Source organism: Festucalex cinctus, chromosome 21 (genome assembly GCF_051991245.1).
Source record: "Festucalex cinctus isolate MCC-2025b chromosome 21, RoL_Fcin_1.0, whole genome shotgun sequence".
Lineage (NCBI taxonomy): Eukaryota > Metazoa > Chordata > Actinopteri > Syngnathiformes > Syngnathidae > Festucalex > Festucalex cinctus.
The window spans coordinates 15,623,404-15,646,716 of NC_135431.1; the positions used below are offsets into that span (position 1 = coordinate 15,623,404).

General features: G+C 38.9%; 1 protein-coding gene across 2 annotated transcripts in view; it reads left to right on the forward strand.

Moving 5' to 3' along the window:
* The window catches only part of lama2 (laminin, alpha 2), a 153,387-nt gene that overhangs the window by 43,573 nt on the left and 86,501 nt on the right, over nucleotides 1–23,313 (forward strand). For both annotated transcript variants that reach the window (XM_077510840.1, XM_077510841.1), the window contains 10 exons: nucleotides 2,764–2,942; nucleotides 3,022–3,121; nucleotides 4,064–4,121; nucleotides 4,746–4,848; nucleotides 6,631–6,771; nucleotides 9,253–9,417; nucleotides 17,653–17,754; nucleotides 20,181–20,392; nucleotides 20,469–20,580; nucleotides 21,283–21,396. In XM_077510840.1, the coding sequence (XP_077366966.1) occupies nucleotides 2,764–2,942; nucleotides 3,022–3,121; nucleotides 4,064–4,121; nucleotides 4,746–4,848; nucleotides 6,631–6,771; nucleotides 9,253–9,417; nucleotides 17,653–17,754; nucleotides 20,181–20,392; nucleotides 20,469–20,580; nucleotides 21,283–21,396 (1,286 nt within the window). The remainder of the gene's footprint in view (nucleotides 1–2,763; nucleotides 2,943–3,021; nucleotides 3,122–4,063; nucleotides 4,122–4,745; nucleotides 4,849–6,630; nucleotides 6,772–9,252; nucleotides 9,418–17,652; nucleotides 17,755–20,180; nucleotides 20,393–20,468; nucleotides 20,581–21,282; nucleotides 21,397–23,313) is intronic.

Sequence of the window (23,313 nt, forward strand, 5' to 3'; positions counted from 1 at the left end):
GTATGAATATATATAAATAAAGTTTGATTTGATTTAAAATACTTCTGACAACACTACCGAGGCGTGAAATGATCGTCAGAAGGGTGCGAGTTAAGCACTGATTGATCACAACATTAAAGGAAACAACATGGCATGAGTCGAGTGCATCGTGTCGCCACCTTTACAACCCTTGTTAGAAGTGATCAAAAGCTGGGGGGTTGGACAAGCCGTCGAATGGCAGCCCACGGGAACACTGACGTCCACGAGTTGTTGTTGCCAGATGTGATACTTCGCAAACCCCGGCAGCGGTGCCAACCGTGAGCTCAAACCCGGGGTATGGCTCTCGATCGATCTTGAGATCAAACCAGCCGTTCTCTCTTCCTCCCTGCTATTATTCCATCAGGCTGATGTGTGACCAAACACTGATGAATGCTGTAGGCATCATTGAGTATGCATAAACAGTGGGAGGAGGGTCCGAGCCTGCTAATCATACGCCTGTGATGTTTGCATGAATGTATAAGGCAGCTACTCGCACAAGTGCGTGGGCGGAAGGTCAAATCCTTGCACAATAAATTACTTTGCTCTTGTACATGATTACATGCTGCACATTTCAGACATTTGACAAGCTTGTCATGTATTTGATGCAGCAACTTTGTGCTTGCTTTGATTTTTTGAACACTTGTACTTTATCGACCACATTACAGTTCCAGAGGGACTGCTAGTAGTAATATGAAAATGAACTTATGAAAGACGCATGCATGTAAATCTGCTGTATCCTTTATGTCAATCCACCGATGTTTTATAGCGCTTGTCCTCATTAGGGTCAAGCTAGAGACTATCCCGGCTAATTCTGGGTGAGAGGTAGGTTAGGCGACCAGGAATGGTTGCTAGACAATCGCAGAGCATCCGTCTCAGTACGTACCGTTTTTTTCCGACTGTAAGTCGCTACGGAGTACAAGTCACACCAGTTTAAAAAAAAAAAAAAAAAAAAAATCAAAATCAAGAACCGTATCCCCGTTTCCTAATCAAGGGTGCGAAATAATCTCCAACTGTGTACTGCGTTACTCAGTTACTCTGAAATTCTTTTTCAAATGTGCCATTTAGTTAGAGTGCCCCAAAAAAGGAGTGCCAGAGCCCATTGTGTCAGGCAGTACGGATGGAAACAATTAAACACAAGCTGCTGATTGGTTTATGACACAGGCTGCATTCCGAAATTAATGGTAGTCTGAAAAGTTGCATTCAAAATGTCTGCTTTTAACTACGGGAAAGTTTGTCTTTTAATTTCTTATGTCTTGTGGTCAAAGGTAGAATCCTGGTCAGTTATTGCACCTTTTGCTGGCAGCTAACATTCATCAAGTTCCTTCTACTTTCTTTCGACGCTTGGCATCTTCTTCTTCTCCTTCTTTGTCTTTCTTACAATACAGTCTCGGCGATTTGGTACATCAACAGAAAGAATTGGCGGTAAGGCGCAGGAAGTCAACACGATTAGTCAACGTAGATTTTGGGTGCCAGTCTGACCTGTAATTTTAATATCTACACATTACACCTGACTATAAGCCACGGGGTTAGCCAAACTATATATAAAAAAATAAAAATAAATAAATAAAAAAGTGACTTATTAGGCGCTCTCCCGCCGCTGGAACTTTTGGAGAACTCTTCAGTTTACCTCGGTAGAATTCAGTTTGCGCATTTTTCCACCAACAACAATTTCCAGGGTAATTAAATTCCCCAGGGGACATTCAAGTACTATCTCAGCAGCAGGGTCTTTCTGAGCCAGGCAGGAACTTTGAAGGGGCGGACTGCAATGATCAAGGCTGATTGGCTGGACAAATTTGGGGTTGTTTTTACAATAGCTGGGTTCATCAAACTAATAGGTCATCCAAATACTATCTCGGCAGCAGGGTCTCGCTAAGCTAGGCTGGTACTTTGAGGGGTCAATCTTTTTTCATCAGCTCGTCTCAATCAAACTCATTTGATTGAATTACGGAGAACTCAAAGACGCTGTGGAAACACAATTATAAATTCCCTGCTGAACTTTTACAACCAAGAACTCCCTTTATCCAGAACTCAAATATCCTGGGCTTGTTGGTGGAAAAGCAGCTATTGTCTGAAAGATAAGGTGTTTTAACAACAAATCAATAAAAAGAGTTTGTGGAAAAGCAGAATCGTGTGGATTGATAAGTGACTGTATACCCCTGAGAACTATGTTGTACATCTAAAATACAAAAGCAATAAACCCAGCAAAGATTTACTTCATTGGGTAGTATTACACTTGTGGGCTGACCCAACTTTTAATATTACAAAGTTTATTTAGGATAACAGGTGAGGCAGTAGACTCAAGATAACACAGCGGTAAAATTAATATTAGATTTCCATTTCACAAAAAATACCTCCCTCTTTATCTGCGCATTTGTTCCCAAATTTACAAGGTTAGAGTCACTAAATATGTGGACATCAAAAGGAGAGCTCGAGGTACTAACGCTACCTACTTAGACGGCCATAAAACATAACCGTTTTCTTATTTAAATGACAAATAGCTGTGAACACAAAGCAACATACATACAGTAAGTGGGTGCCTTTAAGTCATTATAAACAACAGACTATGATCATTTACAGTAAGCAGAATTTTTATGCTAGCTTATCCTCACTTATGCTGCCCAGAGGAATGAACCAGGTGTTGATGTCTATGAAACAGTATATTTGTTTACAGTCAAACATTTGATGTTGTGTAGTGTGAAACCAATTGTCACATGTCCAACCCTCCCCTCTGTCCTTGCTTTTTAGAGTGTAACTGCCACGGGAAGGCTGACGAATGCTACTTTAATCAAACGGTAGCGGACCTATCGCTCAGCCTGGACGTTCACGGCCAGTACCGAGGGGGTGGAGTGTGTATTTCATGCCGCGACAACACGGATGGGCTCAACTGTCAGAGCTGTATTACGGGCTACTACAGACCTGCAGGAGTAGGTTGCTTGGCGGATTGCAACATTTAATAAGATTCAATGAGTAAATGTTAATCAATGGTCTTTTGGTCCGATCAAGGTGAATGCTGAGGATGACAACCCCTGTATCCCTTGCTCATGTGACGCTCATGGTTCTGATGGCCAAACCTGTGTTGAGGACTCAAGCCAGGCGACGCCTTGTATGTAAAAATACTTCCTGTCTACATCCATAGAATAATACAGACATAAATAATAGGGGTGTCAAAATTATAATTAAATTAATTATAATTAATTTAAAGTTCCTTTAACGCCAATATTTTATTTATTTTAATTTTTTTTTAAAGTGACTGCCCCTTACGTGGATAGCCTGTACTGGGGGAATTCCAGTCGCAACGCAGCAGACATGTCCACGTCAAAATTTAGTAGCAATAAATGTAATAATAATGCATATATTTGTAGAGACTGGTGACAAGTAGTATTTTACATTTTTAAAGAAGTGCAGAATTTCACAAGTTACTTCATGTTAAAGATAAGATAGCACTTAATATGAAAAGAAAAATGCACTGAGTGGTCTCCAAAGTTCTACAAATGCAATAATGCCATCTAGTGGCAGAAATATGACCCCAACCCAAATAAATATTACACTTGTTTTTTACAGTGAAGCACATATTTTTAATTTCAACTCAACTTTATGAATTATTCTGAAATTACAATGACTAAAAGATGCAGCCATATTTCTATTATTTTTTGTATGAAAACTTGGGAAAAAATATTTTATTGTATATTTAGAACAGATATAAAAATTACGATTAATTGTGAGTTACTATTGAAGTCATGATATTAATATTCCAATTAAAAAATCAAATCGCCTGACTATATATATATATATATAATATTTCCAGTAAAGAATGCAAAAAAATAGCCCATATACAATTTGGCCTAATCAAGACATACACATTTAGCTTCAGCAGAATTTTTTATTTTTTTATTTTTTTTTACATGAATCAGATGTGATACATTTTTTTTTATTTTTTTTTTATATATTCAGACACTTCAGAGAAAGTACAAGTCCTCGCCCTTAAAAAATGTGTGTGTTTTTGTGTGTGCGCATGTGCGTGCGTCCGTGCGCGTTTGACTGACAGCCCAGCCACCAGGGTCATGCCGTTGTAAAGAAGGGTTTGGCGGTCTGCGATGTGACAGGTAACACACACATACACGCACACGGCGAGACACACACAGATTGTGACAGGTGAGCTGAACCTTTCAGCTGTTGTCTGTTCCAATTAGTGTTTGAAAATTGCCTTTTAAAAGTTTTCATTAAAACTTGTAATGATTTATCAATGTGCTGTACTTGAGACGACCTCTCAAGCTCACTAAATAAAAGCTGCTTTTGATTTTAGTTTTCTTGCTGATTGTCTAACCGCTTATTGCCGCATTATTTCACTCCTGCGGTGACGCCACCTCTAAGGCGGGATTATTTAAATGTATTCTGTCACCTTAAATCAGATCATCTTCCTTTAAACCATTCAGCCAACAATTAAGTCAGTAAAATAAGCAGCACAGTCAACTAATTTTTAACGGCCACGTCTCTGTTGGCAGTTAATTACGTGTAATGTTTCCTCTGAGATGCTTATTACACATGCATGCATGTTTACCTGCTTTGCAAGCTCAGCTGTTTGTTTTACGCCACAAGTCCTGTAACAGTTCTAGTTTGAGTGGGGGACACTATCAGGAGAATTGACCCTGTGATCTACCGTTTATGGAATCCTTTTTTAATACTCATCACTTTCGTCTTTTGTGTTATTAAATCCATTTGTCTTTTAGGTGTGCAATTGGTTATACGGGCTACCCGGACTGTCAGCCGTGTAACTGCAGCGTTGAGGGAAGCAGCAATAGTGACCCGTGTACTTCACCCTGCGTGTGCAAGGTCAACACACAAACGCACAAATAACTATCATGACTATCCATTATGGCCTGTCGTTTTTCCGCGAGACATAGTAGAGTAGCGTCATGGGAGAAAAGTAGGATGTTATTTGTTTTCTGTTTATAGCTTAAAAATTGGAGGAAAGGGTGAGGATTTTTTTTTTTTTTTTAAACATTTTTCAACTTGTGTGAAAGACAATTGGACAGCAGCCAATATGGATAGCTCATGATGAAACAATATTTATAAATAAAGGGTGACACAACACAGCCAAATCTTAGCCTCGGAGGATCATGTAGTGACAAAATGTAGACTAGATTTTAGACTCGCAAAAAGCACGGCTAACTTGTGGCGCAGGAGGTGTAATGAGATTTTGGTAAATTTAAACAAGGTGCAGGCAGATTGTGAGCTTTCCGGACGTGTATGGTGGATGTTTTCTTTCTTTTTTTTTTTCTTTCATTTTAATTCATTCTTTGAAAGAAAATAAATTTAAAGTGGGCAGAAAGAAGTAAAACTTATATCTGCCCCAATCTACACAAAATGAATGGCAGTTATAGTGAAGGCACTCTTACGAACATAAAAATTCACAAAATTCCAAAAATTATTTCAATATCATAATTTCCTGCTACATTTATCAATATCATATATATGTTTTTATACAACACTTAGAATTTCAAATGGACTGAGATGTTTTGATTTTACAGTCTGATTGTTCCACAGACACCTTGTATTGAAATGCACCTGTCTTTTTGTTGTTCTGGTTTACAAAAAAAAATAGATGCTCTTAAAGTAAGAGCAACATGAAAAATTAACTTTTTGGAGCTTTTAGCCATGTTAAAATGCTAATTTCTCACCAAACACATGACCGAAACTGTTTTCCTCCATTCGCCCCTCTATGAGAAATTCTCGGTCATTCTGCTATCCAAGCATTAGCCCCTTCCAACCTGAGAAAACGAGCTGTTGGCACTCTTTGACATCATAAGGTGTGGACCCACCCCCACACCGCCTCTGGAGACTAAACGCACGTCCACTTTCTCTGAGACCTCCATCGGATACCGTATCCTTCACATTTGCAATGCCAAAGTGCAATCACAATTGTCTGTCTTAAAATCCCACAAAGGCTATGGATGACACATGTAAACTACAAGTAAAACTTCTGCACTCTTGAACCTAACTGAACAAATAGAATAGGTGGTTAGTGTGCTTGCTCTGTAAGCAGCAAGTCCCTGGTTTGAGACCAGCTCAGGTGTTTTTTTTCCTCTCCCTTCTTCCCCCTCCTCCCCTCCTCCTCCTCCTCTACAATTTCTTGCAACAAGGAGCCATTTTGTTTCAAATGATTATTGAAGAGTTGATGGCTTGCATTCAGAGGTGTGCTCCAACAGCAGACTGCAGTCGGCTCAACGGGGGCACGGCAATCACACAGGGAGAGGCGGGGTTTTACTGAACCGGGCTATTTCCGCGTTACAAAACTAACCAGCAAACCACCTAATATTTCATTTAAAATTACATCGCCATGGTGTTAAATGTAAAATTTAATCATCTTAAATTACCATGGTGTAATCCCTTTAATTTCTACACATGTTCACTTTTTAAAAATCTGTTTTGCAAGTTATTTGGTAAAATTTGGTTCTCAACAATTTGGATCAGTAGCAGTAAAACTAAGTATGTTTCATCAGATTTTAGGAATAGTTTATCTGTATGTTTCCCCTTACACATAGGGCATTCCATAAATAGCTTTCCTCATTGTCTTTTTTTTTTTTTTTTTGTCTCTCTTTCTTTTTCCAACAGGAGAATGTGGAAGGAGCGAACTGTGGCCGCTGCAAGCTGGGTTTCTACAATCTCCAGCGCGACAATCCGCGCGGCTGCGAGAAATGTTCTTGCATGGGCGTAGCGAGCCAGTGCTCTGCCTCCACGTGGGTTTATCAGAATGTAAGAAATGGCGCCACAAACTATGATTAGGATTATCTGCCTTTCTGGCTTTCACAAGCAAACATTGTTCAATAGCGAGGAGGCGGCGGCGGAATCCGCAGTGGGTATTTAACTGCGGTTCAGTCTTTGTAGGATCCAAGTGCAGACGCAGACAGCTGCTAAGTAAGATAAGTGAGGTTATTATTTACAGTGCAAAAAGGCAGATGGGAACATAAAGGAAGAGGGAGGAAGTGGAGAAAGGGGTGAACCCGTTTTCACTCATATCAGTTGAATAGTTTTGCAGGCTGGATCGCTGCGTGTTTTGTGCACTACAGTTACGAAAAACCAAGTTGAATGTCCATGGTCCACCTCGTCATCTTTTCATGAAAACGCCAGATCAGAATTCATCCAGACACTGGATGACATGATGTTTCTAACCGGCATTTTCAAAGCTAAAATCTTGGACTCTCGAAGTTGAGGAAGCGCGCCCAAGTGAGAAGAGAAATGAGGAAAGAGGCAATCGGAGAAAAGAAGATGAGACGCAAGATGAAATGAGAGGCGAAAAGAGGAAAACACTTTTTGACTGACAGGCTGGGGGGGGGGGGTACGAAGGGGACGCTGACAGAACGACAGCTTTGATTTCCACACTGATAGTGCGTGTGCGCGTGTTCAAAAGGGTAAGCCAAGGTCAGGTTAATTGCATGACAGATGCGTGTCTGAGGTGTGCGCACACACTGACAGGCTGATGTGACAGATGTGCAGAATTTTGAAACATAATTTGAGTTCAATACAGAACTTGCAAGGCCAAAAAAATATTACATTGTCACTTGCAGGCACTTCATGTAAGAAGGTTTCATTACCGGTGTCAAAAATTGATTGACATTTGTTTCTTAATTACAACTATACTTAAGGTGTTCAATCGGTGCAAATTCAAGAGGAATTATGATTTTTTTTTTTTTTTTTTTTTTTACTATATTAGAGCGGTGTTTGTCAACTTTTATACGCAGTACATTATTTTATGTTAGAAAAATATTCACAACACACGACAAGACAAAAATGTCACAAAAAGTACTGATATATATTGATATTCTTAATTTAGTAGAAAATGTGGGCCTGTGCTAGCATTCAATGGAGTAATGATATTTTATTGTACCTTCTGCTCTCTAGTGCAAGATCATTTACTTTATTGTACTATATATGCTTATTATTTATAGTAAATAAGTAGGGGTGCACATCACAATTTTCTGGCCAATCATCGATCCCCGATCTTTTAAAAAGTCTGACCTGCTGATTGAGATTTTTGCCAATCCTGATTTTTTTTTTTTTTTTTTTTTTTTTCACAACTATCAGCATACACACAATGTATGTTCAATCTTGGTTTATTGGAAAACATTGAAAAATATCTGAAATAATGCGGGTTGTTTTAATTGCACTTGAAGTAGTTCTCTCAAATAAAAATGAAAATCCTATTTGTCATCTCAGCAGAAGAGGGCAGTGGCTGACTTTTTGAGACCTTTGAAGGAGATAAGATCGGCGGAAAAGATCGCTTTATTCTTAACTCATTTGCTCCCAATAACGTAAAAATACGTTGTTGTTTTTTTATGTTTTAGGTGTCCCAAAGACGTATTTATCCTTTTTCTTTTTTCTTTTTTTTTGTTTTGTTTTTAATTCATGCTAGAGCATACAGAAGGCTTTGATGCAGCCTCTCAACTGCAAAGAACGGTTGCAGAAATGGTACATATTACACAAACGGTCAGCAGGTGGCAGCAGAGATTAACCAGGCTCATGTTGGAAAAAAAAAAGGCTCAATTACAAATCTAAATAGATTTGTGAAAATTGATTAAACTCTAGCTATATTCTAATGCTAATTACTGCAAAATGGAAACAGAATTTTTTTTCCTGATGAAAGAAGAGACTTTAATCTTTCTTTTGATATGTTCCATGTTTTTATAGCAATAGAACATAATATTCTGTGGGCCTTGCAAAATCAGTCAAAATCCAGTAAAACAGTCGGGAGCGAACGGGATTACTTCTGTGAAAATGGCTGAGAGCGAATGAGTTAACGGACTGGTCGATCATCAATCCCCCAAAATTAAGGAAATCGGGGCCGATAAGTTGGCAGGCCGATCAATCGGTGCACCCCTATAAATAAGTGATCATTTCCAGACTTGACTATCTGTCACGGCACATTGATTGGCCGCAGCACAGTGGTTGGGAATCACTGAATTAGAGAATTCAATCATTCAAAGCAAATATGGTGAAGCTGCATTTTGGCTGTTATGCTGCACGAAAATTTAATACGCTGCCGTAGAAGTGAAGTCAGTGTTAATGCTTTTAAATCGAAGTTTAAAAAAAAAAAATCAGTTCATTTTTTGTCTAAGTAATTTTAGAATCTTACTTCTTTTTTTTTTTACTTTTGTTTTTAAAGTGTTTAAAAAATGTCGTTCAAAGCTGCCTTGCCTGACCTAATGAACGTTGTCTGTCGAATGACTGCTTGCCCAGGAGAGCACGCTGACTGGCTGGTACCTGAGCGGAGATTCAGGACGGAACGTGTGGCCTATCCACAGAGAGATGCCTCAGTATCTAAGCGTCCACCATGTAGATGTTGTGGACAACCTTGGCTCGGCTTACTACTGGAACGCACCTGGATCCTACCTGGGAAACAAGGTGAGAGGGAAACATTCTGCAGAGTTGGGAGCTTTGAAAATAAGATGATCCATTCAGTGTAAAAAAGGTTACCAGCGTTTCTCCTCATCACTGATGTGTGCACATTTATGATGCGTATCATAACACTTGTCATAAGATGCACTCTTCCAGGTTCTTTTGTACCATATAACTCAAGGCTGCATCATTAGGACTGACGTTGCACAAACGAATGCGTGTGATCTAAGAATGAATGGTTTGAAAACACCACGCCTTGTGCGAACATAGCCCGGCCTCCCGCCAGCTACGCTTCTCTGGATCTGCTTCTGCTAATGTCGACTAGTTGAACATTTTCTGATTTGTCACTGTAGCCGCGATTAGACTTTTAACACTGGAGCTGGCAAATAGCTGGGGTCCATGCTTGTGAAGTGGAGTTGTTCTTCCACAGCAGACTGCCTGTGATGTTTGTCTGGGTGTCATGGCTTCGAGGAAGAGGCTGCCGCCGCATTTCATTACTTCGCCGCCCGCAGGCCCCGGCTTGTCATTTCATTTATTTGTCTGTACTTCTTCCCCTTCATCCCTCCAACCACATCCCTCCATTCTTTTTTTTTTTGTGGGCCCCCTTCGCTAACTCACTCTGTCTCTCCGGGACTCCCATTTTCTCCCCTCCTGTTCCTTAATCATGCCTCTCGAATCTCCCCCTCAGCTCATCTTCTTTGGTATCCAGCTCACGCTCTGACTCTTTTAGAGTAAATAGTGTTTTGCCTGTTGAACTCCATAATAAACTTTATTTGTCTTGCAAGCACAGATTCGCACAGATTTCACCCTCAAAATCTTGTTAGTGTTCGGAATAGTAAACCCAGAACTGGCTTCTGTTTCCACTATAGTAGACATTCAGTTTAACAAGGGGTCATGAGCGAACTGCCCATCCGTGTGATGAATGTTGATTTCACATTAGGATTCGTTAGGGTTAGTTCAAGGTCGCAGCGTTTCCTACATGTTCTTTAAACAGTCTTAATGGTTCTCTAAACTGCTTTTAATCATCTTTCTTGTCGCAAGGAAATTTTGAACAAAACCAAGGTGTCATGTCTGAGGTCACGCCAGGGTTACGTTTGAGTTCATGACCTGTTAAGTTTGGGTTCATGACTGTGAGGTCAAGTGTCTGTTATGTACTGATGTAACAAGTGTCTGTTTTGAACTGATGTCACCAGCATCGTTTCAACTGGTTTTTCAAGAATCTTTAATCCTTTACCTGGTCATTTGAACTGAGGTCAAGTGTCTGATTGAAATTGATGTAACAGCATCTAGTTTCAACTAGTTTTAAATTGTGTGAAAGCTATGTGACGTCAGGAGCTTTGTGATGTCAATCTTTAATCCCTTACTTAGTCACAACCAATCAGATCGATTCACTGTCTGTAGTAGCTGCCTGAGAAGTGTGTGTTTGTCGGATTATTACCACTTGTTCCACACCTCTCTATATGAATAAATAGTTAAAATATGATTTGTGTCTGTGCTTCGGGATCCAACCTTCAGCACATGACACAAGGTCGCAGCATTTCCATATATTCTCGAAGCATTTTTAATGGTTCTCTAAACAGTCTTAATGGCTGTTCTTGATTAAAGGAAATTTTGAGCGGAACCAAGGTCACAGCGTTTCTTAAGCATGATCGAAACAGTTCTAATGGTTCTTGAAACATTTTTTTTTTTTTTTTTGACAAATGGAAATTTTGAACAGACCCAAGGTCACAGTGTTTCCTAAACACACTGTGGATGAACTCCTCCTGGGTGCCTTTCCTCACAGGGTTCTTCTGTGCCCCACCATGTTGTGGTTTGTGTGTGTGTCTGTGGGTACGATCATGGGGGATATAGGGAGGATGGGTGGCTTTTTCTTTTTATTGTAATATGGATGATTTAATTGTTCAGCACTTTGAGTTGCATTTAAATGTATGAAAGGTGCTATATCAATAAAGTTTGATTTGATTTCATTAAAAGTCTTAATGGTACTCTTAACAGTCTAAATTGTCTTGTTGCAAAAAAAAAGTTTGAATTTCAAAATTTCCTAGCAATGAGAAAGCTCATCAAGACTGTTTAGAAAACGTTTATGAAATAGTGCGACCATGAATGAACCCTGACATGAAATTAACATTCGTTAGCAGCCCAAATATTTGCCACTCAGCGGGATACGTGCAGGGTTTGGATTATTATAGGTGCCTGTAATTCTGAAATAAAACATAAATTAAAACAAAAACATAAAAGCAAGTAATTACAAACCACAAATATTCATACTCTTTCATATTCGTTTGAGCCTTGTATCATATCAGAAACTTCGCATGACATTTGAAGGCCTTAAAAACACGAAAAAGGTCCCCCACCTCCGAGCTACTAAATTGCTTTCCGTCATACCACCACTGCAATCATCTTCAACCAGGATGAAAAAGCACAACTCAGTAAACAAAGAGCCTCCAAAAACAGGAAGTCAGACACATACAGACTAACAAACTTACTTCACATCAATCACGTTAAGAATTGTGAGAGTTGCGGGTGAAGTTTAATCTATCCCATCGGGGGGGAACCCGGGGGCGTCTATGGATTCGTCGTCATTTGTCTGCTGTCGCCTTAGAGGATGTGTGGGTGTGTGTAAATCACAGGTCACAGTTTTATTGGGATCAAATTGTGTATATATCATTGGAAAGACAGTGTCCTCTGAACTGGTGGTTGAGCTAGGTGAGGGTTTGCAGTAATTCTCTTTGTACTATGTACAGTACTTGAACTGCAGTTTTCAAGATCCTTCCAGGAATTTCCGCTCGCCCTTCCTCAGTCTCCGTCACTAGCCCTGCTTCTCTTGCCTTGTGGGTTAGATAATGATGCGTATTAGAGACAGTGAGGACGGCAAAGCAGAACTGATGCGTCTGAACATGAGAAACAAATTCCACCGTCTACTCAGTCTGTGTGCACGGTATGAAAAAGTGATTATTTGCTTGAGTCAAAGATCGTGTTACAGACATACACTGTGACTTGACACCCAGACGCACACACGCGCTACTACGTCCTGTTACTTCAGACCGTGTCATTAGATGCGACATGTGTAATGGCAAGCTAGCCGCGGCTGTGCGTACGTCTAAGTATGTGCGTGACAATTCCCTCAGTTCATGCATGACCCGCTGTGTCGTTCAAGCCAAGAATGCTCATTGGGCCCGTCGGCACGCTTAGTAGATGCTTATTGGTCCAGAAAGCACGTTGGGAGTATTTTATTGCTTGTCTGGGTCCGAGAACTGCTCGTTCACAAAGGGTGCTCACAAAGCTTATCTGTCAGAAGCAATTGCATGCTAATTACATCACTCCAGTTTTTTTTTGGTGTTTTTTTTTTTTTTTTTTCCAGAAATTAGTACAAACTTTAAAGTATAAAAAAAAATGCCTTATTTCAATTTGTTTTTGACTGAACAATGGTTGATCATTAGTGTTGGAAAATTGATTGTCCCATCACTGATATTTCTAAATAGGGATGTACAATTAATATCACTCTTTTTCCCAGACCAATACCAGTACAAGTACTCAACTCCTGAGTGGTCATACCGATACGATACCACTAGTACTTTTGATACATAAGTTTCCTAAATAAATACAATAACAGGACATTTTAAAGAAGGGCCTATTTTTACTAATAGGCTATAGCCAATACTGTATAGCATTTTCCTTAAAATTGAAATTAATGGAAATTAAAAGTTGCAATTTTTAGAAAATGATACGTTTCGAAAAAGGTTTTTTTTTTTTTTTTTTTTTTTAAATAGCTTTTACAGAAAGTTGTATTTAAAAAAAAAAAAATATGCTTAATTTCTTCTTCTTCTTCTTCTACTTCTTCTTCTTCTTTTTTTTTTTTTAGAAAACATTGTTTTTAAAGTTGTTTTTTATTTTTTTTAAAGACATACAAAAGTTTTTAGATAAAAGGTTTAAAAGTGTATTTGTTTTTTTCCCATTCAGGACAACTGATTTAAAATAAATCTATTTATTTTAAACAGGGAAAGTATTTTTTCCCTAAAATTAAAACTTTTATTTATTTATTTATTTATTCATTTATTTATGTATTTATTTTTAGAAATTTTTTCTCAAAAGTTTTTACATAATTTCTTTAATATTTCATAAAATTAATTGCAATTTTCGTTTCTTCTAATTTGTCATTTCTGCTCCTGATTGTAAAAGGGTCCCAAGGTATCGGCATGCAGTGCTGATACTAGTGTTGTACCTGGTGTACTGGTATCGGCAGAGGCCGCGATACTGCATTAAAACAGTGGTATCGGTATTGGTGAGTACTAACAAGTTACATGCCGCTACCATTATTTCCAATGCTAATATAGGACCTTGGATGCAGAATCATGTGTCTTGCTGGTGCACGACGTTCACTGATATGTGACATGTTCACTGCATGCCGATCTCAGATATCCTATTGGCCCTTGATTGGTCTGAACCAATGGCAGGACAGCTTTTTCATGTTGATAATAAAAACCTTAGGTTATCGGTTTGGTATCGCCATTGGCCGATACTGCAAAGCTGGGTATCGGAATCGGTATCGGGAGCCAAAAAACGGTATCAAAAAACGGTATCGGAACAATACTAGCCGATACCTTGAAATAAGATGTGGTATCGGCCCGATATAGATACCTGGTATCGGTACTCGCCCATCCCTATTTGTCAGTCTTGTCGTTGAGCAGAGTGAGCTACTTGTGTTGAATCCCACTTCTCCTTTCAAGCAGTTCAGGGCTAAACAGTATTCAAGGTATCAGCAGATCCTCCATCAGCCTTCAGTCAAAGCAGTCAAGTGGACTAATTGCTTCCATCCACCTTGGACTCACACATTCACTGTCACTGCAGATAAAGGCTGAAAAGCGGGAATGTTCCTCACGTGTTGGGAAAGGAGTGACAGAGACAGACAGATGGAGAGTAGCGGGAGACAAAAGGAATGGATGTTTAAGTGCATTGAACATAAACTGACACATGCCGGGATTGCCTTTCACATCAAACCATTCAAAGTTAGCGTGTCTGTTTTCATCTGATTGATCTTCCCTGCACAGTGTCCCGTCCAACAACACCCCTAACACAAAGCATGCTCCGGTTTGTGTCCCTGTCACATATCACAGTTTGATAAATGAAATCACGCGAGAAAATATTTTTTTCTGCCAACATGGCCAGCCGTCACCCGGCTTTAAAAGAATGGATGTGTGAGACGTTGGGTGTGCGGCGTCACTCCTAATCTGGTCGCGATGGCATGAGATGGATTTGCCCATTCCCTCTTTCTTTTTTCTCCCCTCTTCCCTCTTCATTTTTCCCCCACTTACATGGCTGAAATGCTGCCCTTACATCAATCACTTCAGATTTGTGCCGCTTTTTGTCAGCCACATAATTTGCTGTCTCACCCACACATTTGTGTGTCGGAGTGTGTGCAAGAGTGCACGTCAATCCTGTGGGAAAATACGTCATTACGCCGTGATCCGATTTTTAAAAAAATATATTCATTGCTGTAACAGGATATATAGAAGTATGGGATTAGGATGCAATCTAATCTCTGACTAAAAGTAGAAAAATCAGAAGATTTTATGAAGACTTTTCTACCTTCACACGACAATTTATGTGATTTAATCACAAATGAGACCTATTTTTTTTGTCATCTGATGTATTTGTTTCTTAGTTTCAATTTATTTGGAACATTTTGTTTATAATGGGAGGCCTAGAAATTGTAATTTAGAAGTTTAGTCTAGTCTACGAATCCTACCCTTAATACTAATCACGTCATAAACAGGAAGTTGCAGATATATTTATCATAATAAATAAATATCTGACTACTTGGAGGTAATAAAAATAGGTCAGAATAACACTTTTACTTGCATATGTATTCAAAACTGGCTTGTCATACACATGGGGCTCTGGTGGTAAGGTCATGGGAAAACTAGTGTATGTGTGTATGTCATTTTTATTTATTTATTTATTGATTGACTTGATTTATTTATTGAACATATAAACAAGCAAACAGCAGAAAAACAGAAATTAAAAGAAAAGAAAACCCCAATAAAATCATCAATCAATCAGTTTACATATTCAAACGGGAGTAGGAAGAAGTTAAAAACTTATCTAGCTTTATATATTTAAAGTTATTTCATTATTAATACAACACTAATTTACTATTTTTTATAAATAAAATGTATAAACCTGGTTATATATACAAGTGCACTTAGACATACGTGCATTTGCCAATAACATATATACATGAATTTCCTAGACATATACCATAATACTTATCTAAATCATATACACATACTCACATATACAATTTTCCTACTTTATAACTAATCTTGTTTTATACCGAACACACACTCCCGAGAAGAGACTATAAATGTGTTCCAATATTTGCACTTGTCTTTTCTTAATAAATCATCCCTCTTAACCTGCTTCCCTCCTTGTTAGCTCATCTTAACCATATGTTGAAGAATCATAATTCCATATCGGTTCATTTCATTTATGTCAAATGGTACATTCTCAAGCAGCACTGCTTCCCTTGTACCGACAGCTACGTGAACTTTCTGATTGGGGTTCTGACCGTGAGGATGATACCTTCTTCCTCTTTATTTCGCTCGCCAGAGTTAATAACAGGCTTAGTGAGCTCTCAAGGGGGGATCGCACCGATGCCTTTTGTCGCTGCCAGTGTGTCAGTGCCGCTATTGTTCTTTTGTTTCTGTCCCCGCTAATTCTACTCTCCCTTTACCGTGCTTTCAGACCTTCTTGCTCTTTTTCCACTCCCCACGGTGGCTTTCTTTTATTTCCTCTCCCCAAGTGCAGGGAGTCGGTCATTAGGTTGCCATGGCGAAAGCTTTGATTACTTTCCACATTGAATGTCTGAAATTGAGGAAGTTGTAAGCATTGAACAGCTGACAGATTTTCTCCTACATGCTTGTAATTCTTTAAAAAAAAGAAGAAGTATTTTTCAGTTTATATATATATATATATATATATATATATATATATATATATATATATATATATATATATATATATATATATATATATACACATAATATAAAGTTGGGCAGTATCTTTATAGTGTACCTGCTTGTATCAGCTCTGGCACTATTACGGTAATAGCCAATTTGTCGTCTTGTGTTGAGTCTTTTACTTTCACAGTGCCGCTATTAAGCGCCGGCTCCATTTGATTAGATGAGCCATCTGTACTGGAGGGCATGTTGGTTAATCGTGAGGGAGATCATGATGCAGCCCCGTCCACGCTCGCTGTACTGTGCCTTTCAACTATGATTTTACTGTCGTCCAGAGCCCAAATCAGCAAATAGAGAATAAGTGTTAGTCAATAAAATGGTCAGTACAGTGTGTGTATGTGTGTGTTTTCATTCAGCTGTGAAATGGGTGATTCCTCCTCCAGGTCTAAGAATGAGTGCAAAAGATGGAAGAGGTTTATAGAGGCATTAAATCCACTTCTGTACTCCCCCCTGCAACTTTACCTCTTTGTCCTAAGCTCAGTTTCTTCCTCAACATTGTCCACTTCTTTCTGTTTTTATGGCCATCTCGTGCCTTCATTTCAACCCCCTCCCTTGTATGAGTGTTGAGGTTGCAGACAGAGGAATAAATTCTGCCATCATGCTGACACAGCGTTGTGCTATCTACTGTAAAGCCGATTCTGTATAGTTGACAGAAATACTCTCGTTCTTATTACGTTTACACAGTGTATAAAGTTTTGTGAATGAAAATGCATCAATCACTAGTTGTGTTAGGTTGGTTTTACTACTTGGGTGCTTTGATAAAGCTGGGTAATAGTAATATAGTTTTGCATAGTCACTACATAATTTGCCAATGAAAACATGTTTGTTTTCCACAGCTTTATATGGGAGAGACAAACGGTTGCTCCAACAGTGTAAAATATTACCCACAGCTCACCGTTTCTGCCTTGTAATGTCAGGCATTCAATGATGTAATGACATATTTGTTTTCTTAATGGCTAGGATTTAGAAGACACGACCGTTATGGGCATCATCAGTATAGGCCCACATATTTGCAGTATCAGCAAATGCTGCTAAATAGTGTATCTAATAAAAGGACATACCCGCACAATGCACAGTAATTGGGAATCCAATGTCAAATCTTTTAGAGTGATGTTTCAGCACAGTTTTTTTTGTGCTGCGTATAAATGATTTTTTTTTGTCTCATAATAAAAAAAAAATAATAATGTCACTGAGTTGATATTTTGTGTTGTATTTTTTCCAGTTACCAGCCTATGGAGGGACCATGGTCTACACTGTGTCTTATACTATCGATCAGGAGGAACAGATTATAAGAGTCACTTCAGAACCAGACCTTATCATTGAGGTAAGTGTTCAATCTCAATATTCCCTCCACCCAAAATCCAAACATAATAATAATAATAATAATAATAATAATAATTTATTAGCTATCTCAATATCCCCCACCCAAACTCCAAACATATAATAACAATAATAATAACTAGAGCTGCGAGCAGCTATAGTGTGTGTATAGATAAACTTTACTAACTCCCCCTTTGCCTTTGCCCCACTAAAACTACACAACTAAATACACAACAGCTGCGGACACACACATCAGAAAATACGAATATAGTTTGGAGTTGAATGATGGACTTATAGCAATAAAACGGTCTATTAACTCCCCCTTTTCAGTATGCCACAATGTCATCAGCTGGTGGTGATGTGACAAACAGCAGCAATAAACAAAGCACCAAAACTTATTTATAATGGTTATGCATAACTTGTGTCACTAAACTCTGTGTATGCGTGCGTGTGCTAACTACTACAAATCATTTTAATGAAATATTTGAAGGCGCATAGTAAATAAAATGGTTGAAAGAGAAGCATAGAATCGAGGCAAATGAAATAAAGATAAAGGATGGTTTCGTAAAATAAAAGGCAGCCAGCAGTGAATAAGTAAGTGAATTAGAACGAATGAGACTAATTGGATGATTAAGGACAGAAGGAGAAAGGGGAAAGACAGAGGTATGGAAAACGAGAGCCGAAGATGTACAATCAGCTAATGTTATTTCAAGACATGTCAGTGAGAGTGACAGACTGGGAGGAGGAGGAGGAGAAAAGGAGGAAGACAAGTGTCGGCCTTGTTGTCAACAAAAAGCTGCTTGCAACGATGACAATAACGAACCACCTACATGCTGTCAAGCTGCTCGCTGTCTCTCTCTTTGCTGTCTGTCTCTCAGCAATCAGCAATCCCAACATGCGTTATTTGCCTGACAGCCACCAGCAAGCATGCAAACATGTTATACCTGTTGTACAAGCTAGGCTAAATCGTTTTTCCTCTTCTTTTCTTTGATTTATTTATAGCGCATTTCATACATAGGGTAACTCGATGTGCTTCGCATAGTTACAAGACATTTAAAAGCAAAGTAGACAACTAAAAAGTGCCTGCCAGCTTATTCCATTTACTTGCAGCATAACAGCTAAATGCTGATGCACCACGTTTTCTTTGAGCTCTGGCCTCCTCTAATTTACCAGAATCTGCCGACCTGCTGGTTTTTGTGTTATCTTGGTAAAATATGTAACCACCCAACCTACCTTAATGACCACCCAAAACACCCCCAGTCTCAGGTTAACTGGAGCCAGTTGTATACAAGTAGATACATGATGACCATTCATACTCACATTCACACTGAGAAACGTGTTTGGGGGATTTGGGAGTTCACCGGGGTACCTTCAGAAAACCACTCAGACTATGAGGCAGATATGCTAAGCACTGTGCGTCCTCAAATCAAATAAGACAAATACAATGCTTAAATCATTGCCTTGTGGCTTTTCAGCATTAGGCTGCATTGTTAAATAATTCAGCAGCTCTGTCGACAGTGACACAAACAAAAGTATCATATTTCCTCAAGTAGAGGCCCTCAAATCGATATTGTGTACAAATTAGTCGCCAAGTGCGTCCTCAATTACTGTAAGTCAAATAAAAATCTCCATCACGTAAATTCAAGATGGGCAAAGTAAGGCACACATAGGCTGCAATTTCTTCTATTCAGACATTTGTCTTCATTCGTGTTTAATGAGGCGTTGTTACCTTGCTAACAGTTTCTCCTGTGATAATTTTTTGCGACTCAACAACACTCATGAATGGCCATGATTGGATTGGCTTCCCGTTCTGTTTTGAAGGGTTGTAACTGAAGACAAATTCCTTGTGTGTTTTTACTTACTTGGTCAATAAAGATGATTCTGGTTCTGATTCTATAGGACAATCTGAAAATAGTCGAGTCTTGAAAGAAGTCACGTTGTAAATGATGCTGTATTAAAAATGTATGTGAAGAGGATGTCAATTTGACTGTTGGCTGATGTGTATGAATGTTCTGAACTCAGTTCTTCAGCCTCGGTTGATTGTGCATCTAATCGTAGATCTTCTCTTTCCTTCCGTATCTTGGCCCATAAAGTGTCTGCAGTATACGTCGACATCAGCACAACTTCTTCTCTCCCCTCTCTCAATTAGTTGTTATTTAATGGCTTATTGGCATGGTGGTCCCGATGCTCTCCTTCCGTTCCCTCTCCATCAGCAGTTGTCACTCTACGTTAACCGCTACATGCCATCGATCCGTTCTCAACAAGAGATTGTCAAATACCCGGGCTAGGCTCCATTCACTTTTCATTGAGTTTATATTGACAGGACTTGCAGCTCTTCATCTAATGATTCTTAAATCATTTCTTCCAAGATCACTTGGATCTTTAAAGAATAAAACACGTCAATTGGAATGGCTTTCCTCTCTCCGGCAGGGAGGTGGGATCAAGATTATTGACAGACTGTACGGACGACCCGTGTATCCGTCCTCACCAAGCACAAGTAGCATCGCCCTCCATCCTGAGAACTTCCTGATTTCAGACACTGCTGAGCCAGTCAGTCGCAGGGACTTCATGACCGTCTTGGCAAACATGACCAGACTGATGGTCAGAGCCTCTTACAGTACAGAACTCAGTGCCGTGTACAGGTATAGGAACACCTTGAGTCAATGGATCCCCCACACGGTAGCAGTTCTAAAATGACAACTGTTTGTGTTTGTGTAGACTTCACTTATTCTCGATGCAAGTGGGCAATCCCTTTGCCAAAGGAGCGATGACAGCATCGGCTGTGGAAATGTGCTCCTGTCCACCCGGATATGCCGGAACATCATGTGAGGTAAACACATTTAAAGGAACTCTTTTCACAATGCACAGCTAACTAATTGCAAATGAACTATGAGCTGTCCAAAGTCTAGCTTTTAAGACATGGGGGTTGCTCATTGGAGCTAATGAGCTGCGTCATGATAGAAACTAAAAATACCATACAAATTCTGAAAAACTAAAAAGTAAACATAAAAGTTGCAGAGTGAGGCTGTTAATATGCTGTTAAATGGCTTTCACCATCATGGCTAGCATAGCTCGCAATCTTTTAGCATTTTGTTGCATTTAGCATTATTCTTTTTTCTATGCAATACAGTGCAAGGCTGCTAATGGCTTTCACAATTATGGCTAGCATAGCTTGCTAGCATATCTTGCATTTTTCCCAAAATGCTAAAAGGTGGAGTATAAGCATTTTAGCATTTTGTAGCATTTAGCATTATTCTTTTTCTGTGTAATAAAGCGCAAGGTTGCTCAAATGTTTCAAATGATCTTAACATCCCAACACAGAAAACAACAAAGGCTAGAAGAGTTCTTCAAAACTTCACTCTCAGGATGATATTGAACTTTTAAGTACCATAATTTCAACTGAAATTATATTTGGTACATAAATAAAACATGGATACAAGAAGTGTAGATATCTTAAAGTAGTCAATGTTAGTAGCCACCTTGACCTCATACCAACCAATTAAACATACTCAACCAAACACACTCCTTTTAGGCTTGTGTCGCTGGATTCCGAAGAGTGGATGGAAACCTGTACAACGGTGTGTGTGAACCTTGTCATTGTCACGGGCATGCCACACAATGCCACCAGATCACAGGCCACTGCCTGGTAAGTTCATGAATCCTTTTTACTTTTTTAACTGCCACAATGGCGCACAATAAACAGCCTCAAAGGCTCAACCATATATAAAATCATATTTCTATGGACTTGAGTCTCTGTATTGCTTTCCAGCCATAATGTGATGGTTTTTCAGACACAATATTGAATATTGATTCAATGATGCTTTTTGATACCTGATATTGTTATTCATGTTGTAGCACCTTCATTGATTTTTAGCATGAAATAATTGTTGGAAGCTCTTGATTGTGCACACACATCGCTTGATTACCGAGTCACAATTTATGGTATCCTCCTGACTACCAGCAATTACAATTTGTCCTCTGTAGTGGACCTTTTTAAAGCTGAATATCTCCCACCCAGTGTATACGATTGAATTAACTCCTTTTGTGCTCTATAGAGGACATTCGGAGCTTTCCAATGATACAAAATGTGTAGGGGTGGGGATTTGCTACCTTTGATTGCATCATAAAAGAAAATGGCTTCCCTCGGTGCAAGTTCTTTTTCGGAAAGAGGAAAAGTAAGTGTACAGTGTTCCCTCGTTTTCCGCTGGGGTTAGGTTCCAAAAAATACCCGCAATAAATGAAATCCGCGAAGTAGTTAGCTTTATGTTTTACAACTCTTATAAATGTTTTAAGGCTCTAAAATCCCCGACCGCACAATTTATACACTTTTCTCATTGAGGCATTTACATGTTCTCACATTTCTCTCTTGTTCAAACTTTGACAATGCTCAAACCTTCATAAATTTTATAAAATGGGTATATTACTGTAAAAAAATATGCAAAATTGCACTTAAAAAAAATCCGCGATACAGCGAGCCCGCGAAAAGTGAACCGCGTTATAGCGAGGGAAGACTGTATAACACTTTTTATTGAACAAATTTAGGCTTTAAATGCTGTTAGCATGTTTTCTATAAGACTCTTCAGAACACATTAACGTATTGTTTGAATTATTTTAACTGTATTTGAGCCTAGCATTTAAGTTTTAAAAAAACGTCCTCTGTAATGGACACATCATAGCTTAAAAAAAAAAAAAAAAATTGTTTTTCAAAAATTTATTTTTCAGTATTCGTTACTTCACAAAGATTGGGGAATATCAAAATAAAAATGATTGGACAATATTTTTTCCTTGGTAGTCAGGAGGATATTGTCAACAGAAAGCCAGTTAAGGTGACCATCATAAAATTGACTAAAACAAAACTAAAATAAATGAAGCTAGAACTACAAGGTGTAATTTATTCATTTAAATAGGACCTCATTTGTCCCCCCCACTGAAATTAATTATCAGGGAAAAATGCATTACCACATGAAAATAAAGAGAAATGTCGTTGCAAAGGCAAAATGCCAATGAAATCATGTAATTCAGGACCAATGAATTGAGGACATTTGGTACACAATAGAGCAAAGCAGTCCCCAGATAATATGTACCGTAAATGTCCTCTAAAGGCAGTAAGCAACATTGGGACTACATCAGACAAAGTGTTATAAAAATAAATAGCTCACCTGTTCCTAATGAGCCACACAATTGTAGTACTACTACTTCCAAAATGTCCCACAAAGAGAAAGACGCCATCTAAAGGCCATTTGAGGAATAGCAGATTAATACATTGATATTGTACACTTACACGCGCTCTGTGAAGTGTGTTGTGAACAGGAGAGAACGAACACAGTGACAGATTGGTGGGCGTTTTTTTTTGTTTTTTTGTTTTTTTACTCGAACACACCTCGTACCCGGCGTGAGACAGCTTGACAGTTAATCACTCACAGCCACGCGCGTACATACGTTTACATATTCATCTGTGGTGACTGGCAGAGCGATAGATGCCCAAAGCGGAGTGACTGAATATTCCTGTGGCTCTTCAGGTTAACACGGCGTGCGCTTGTGTCAGCAGTAAGGATATTTGATT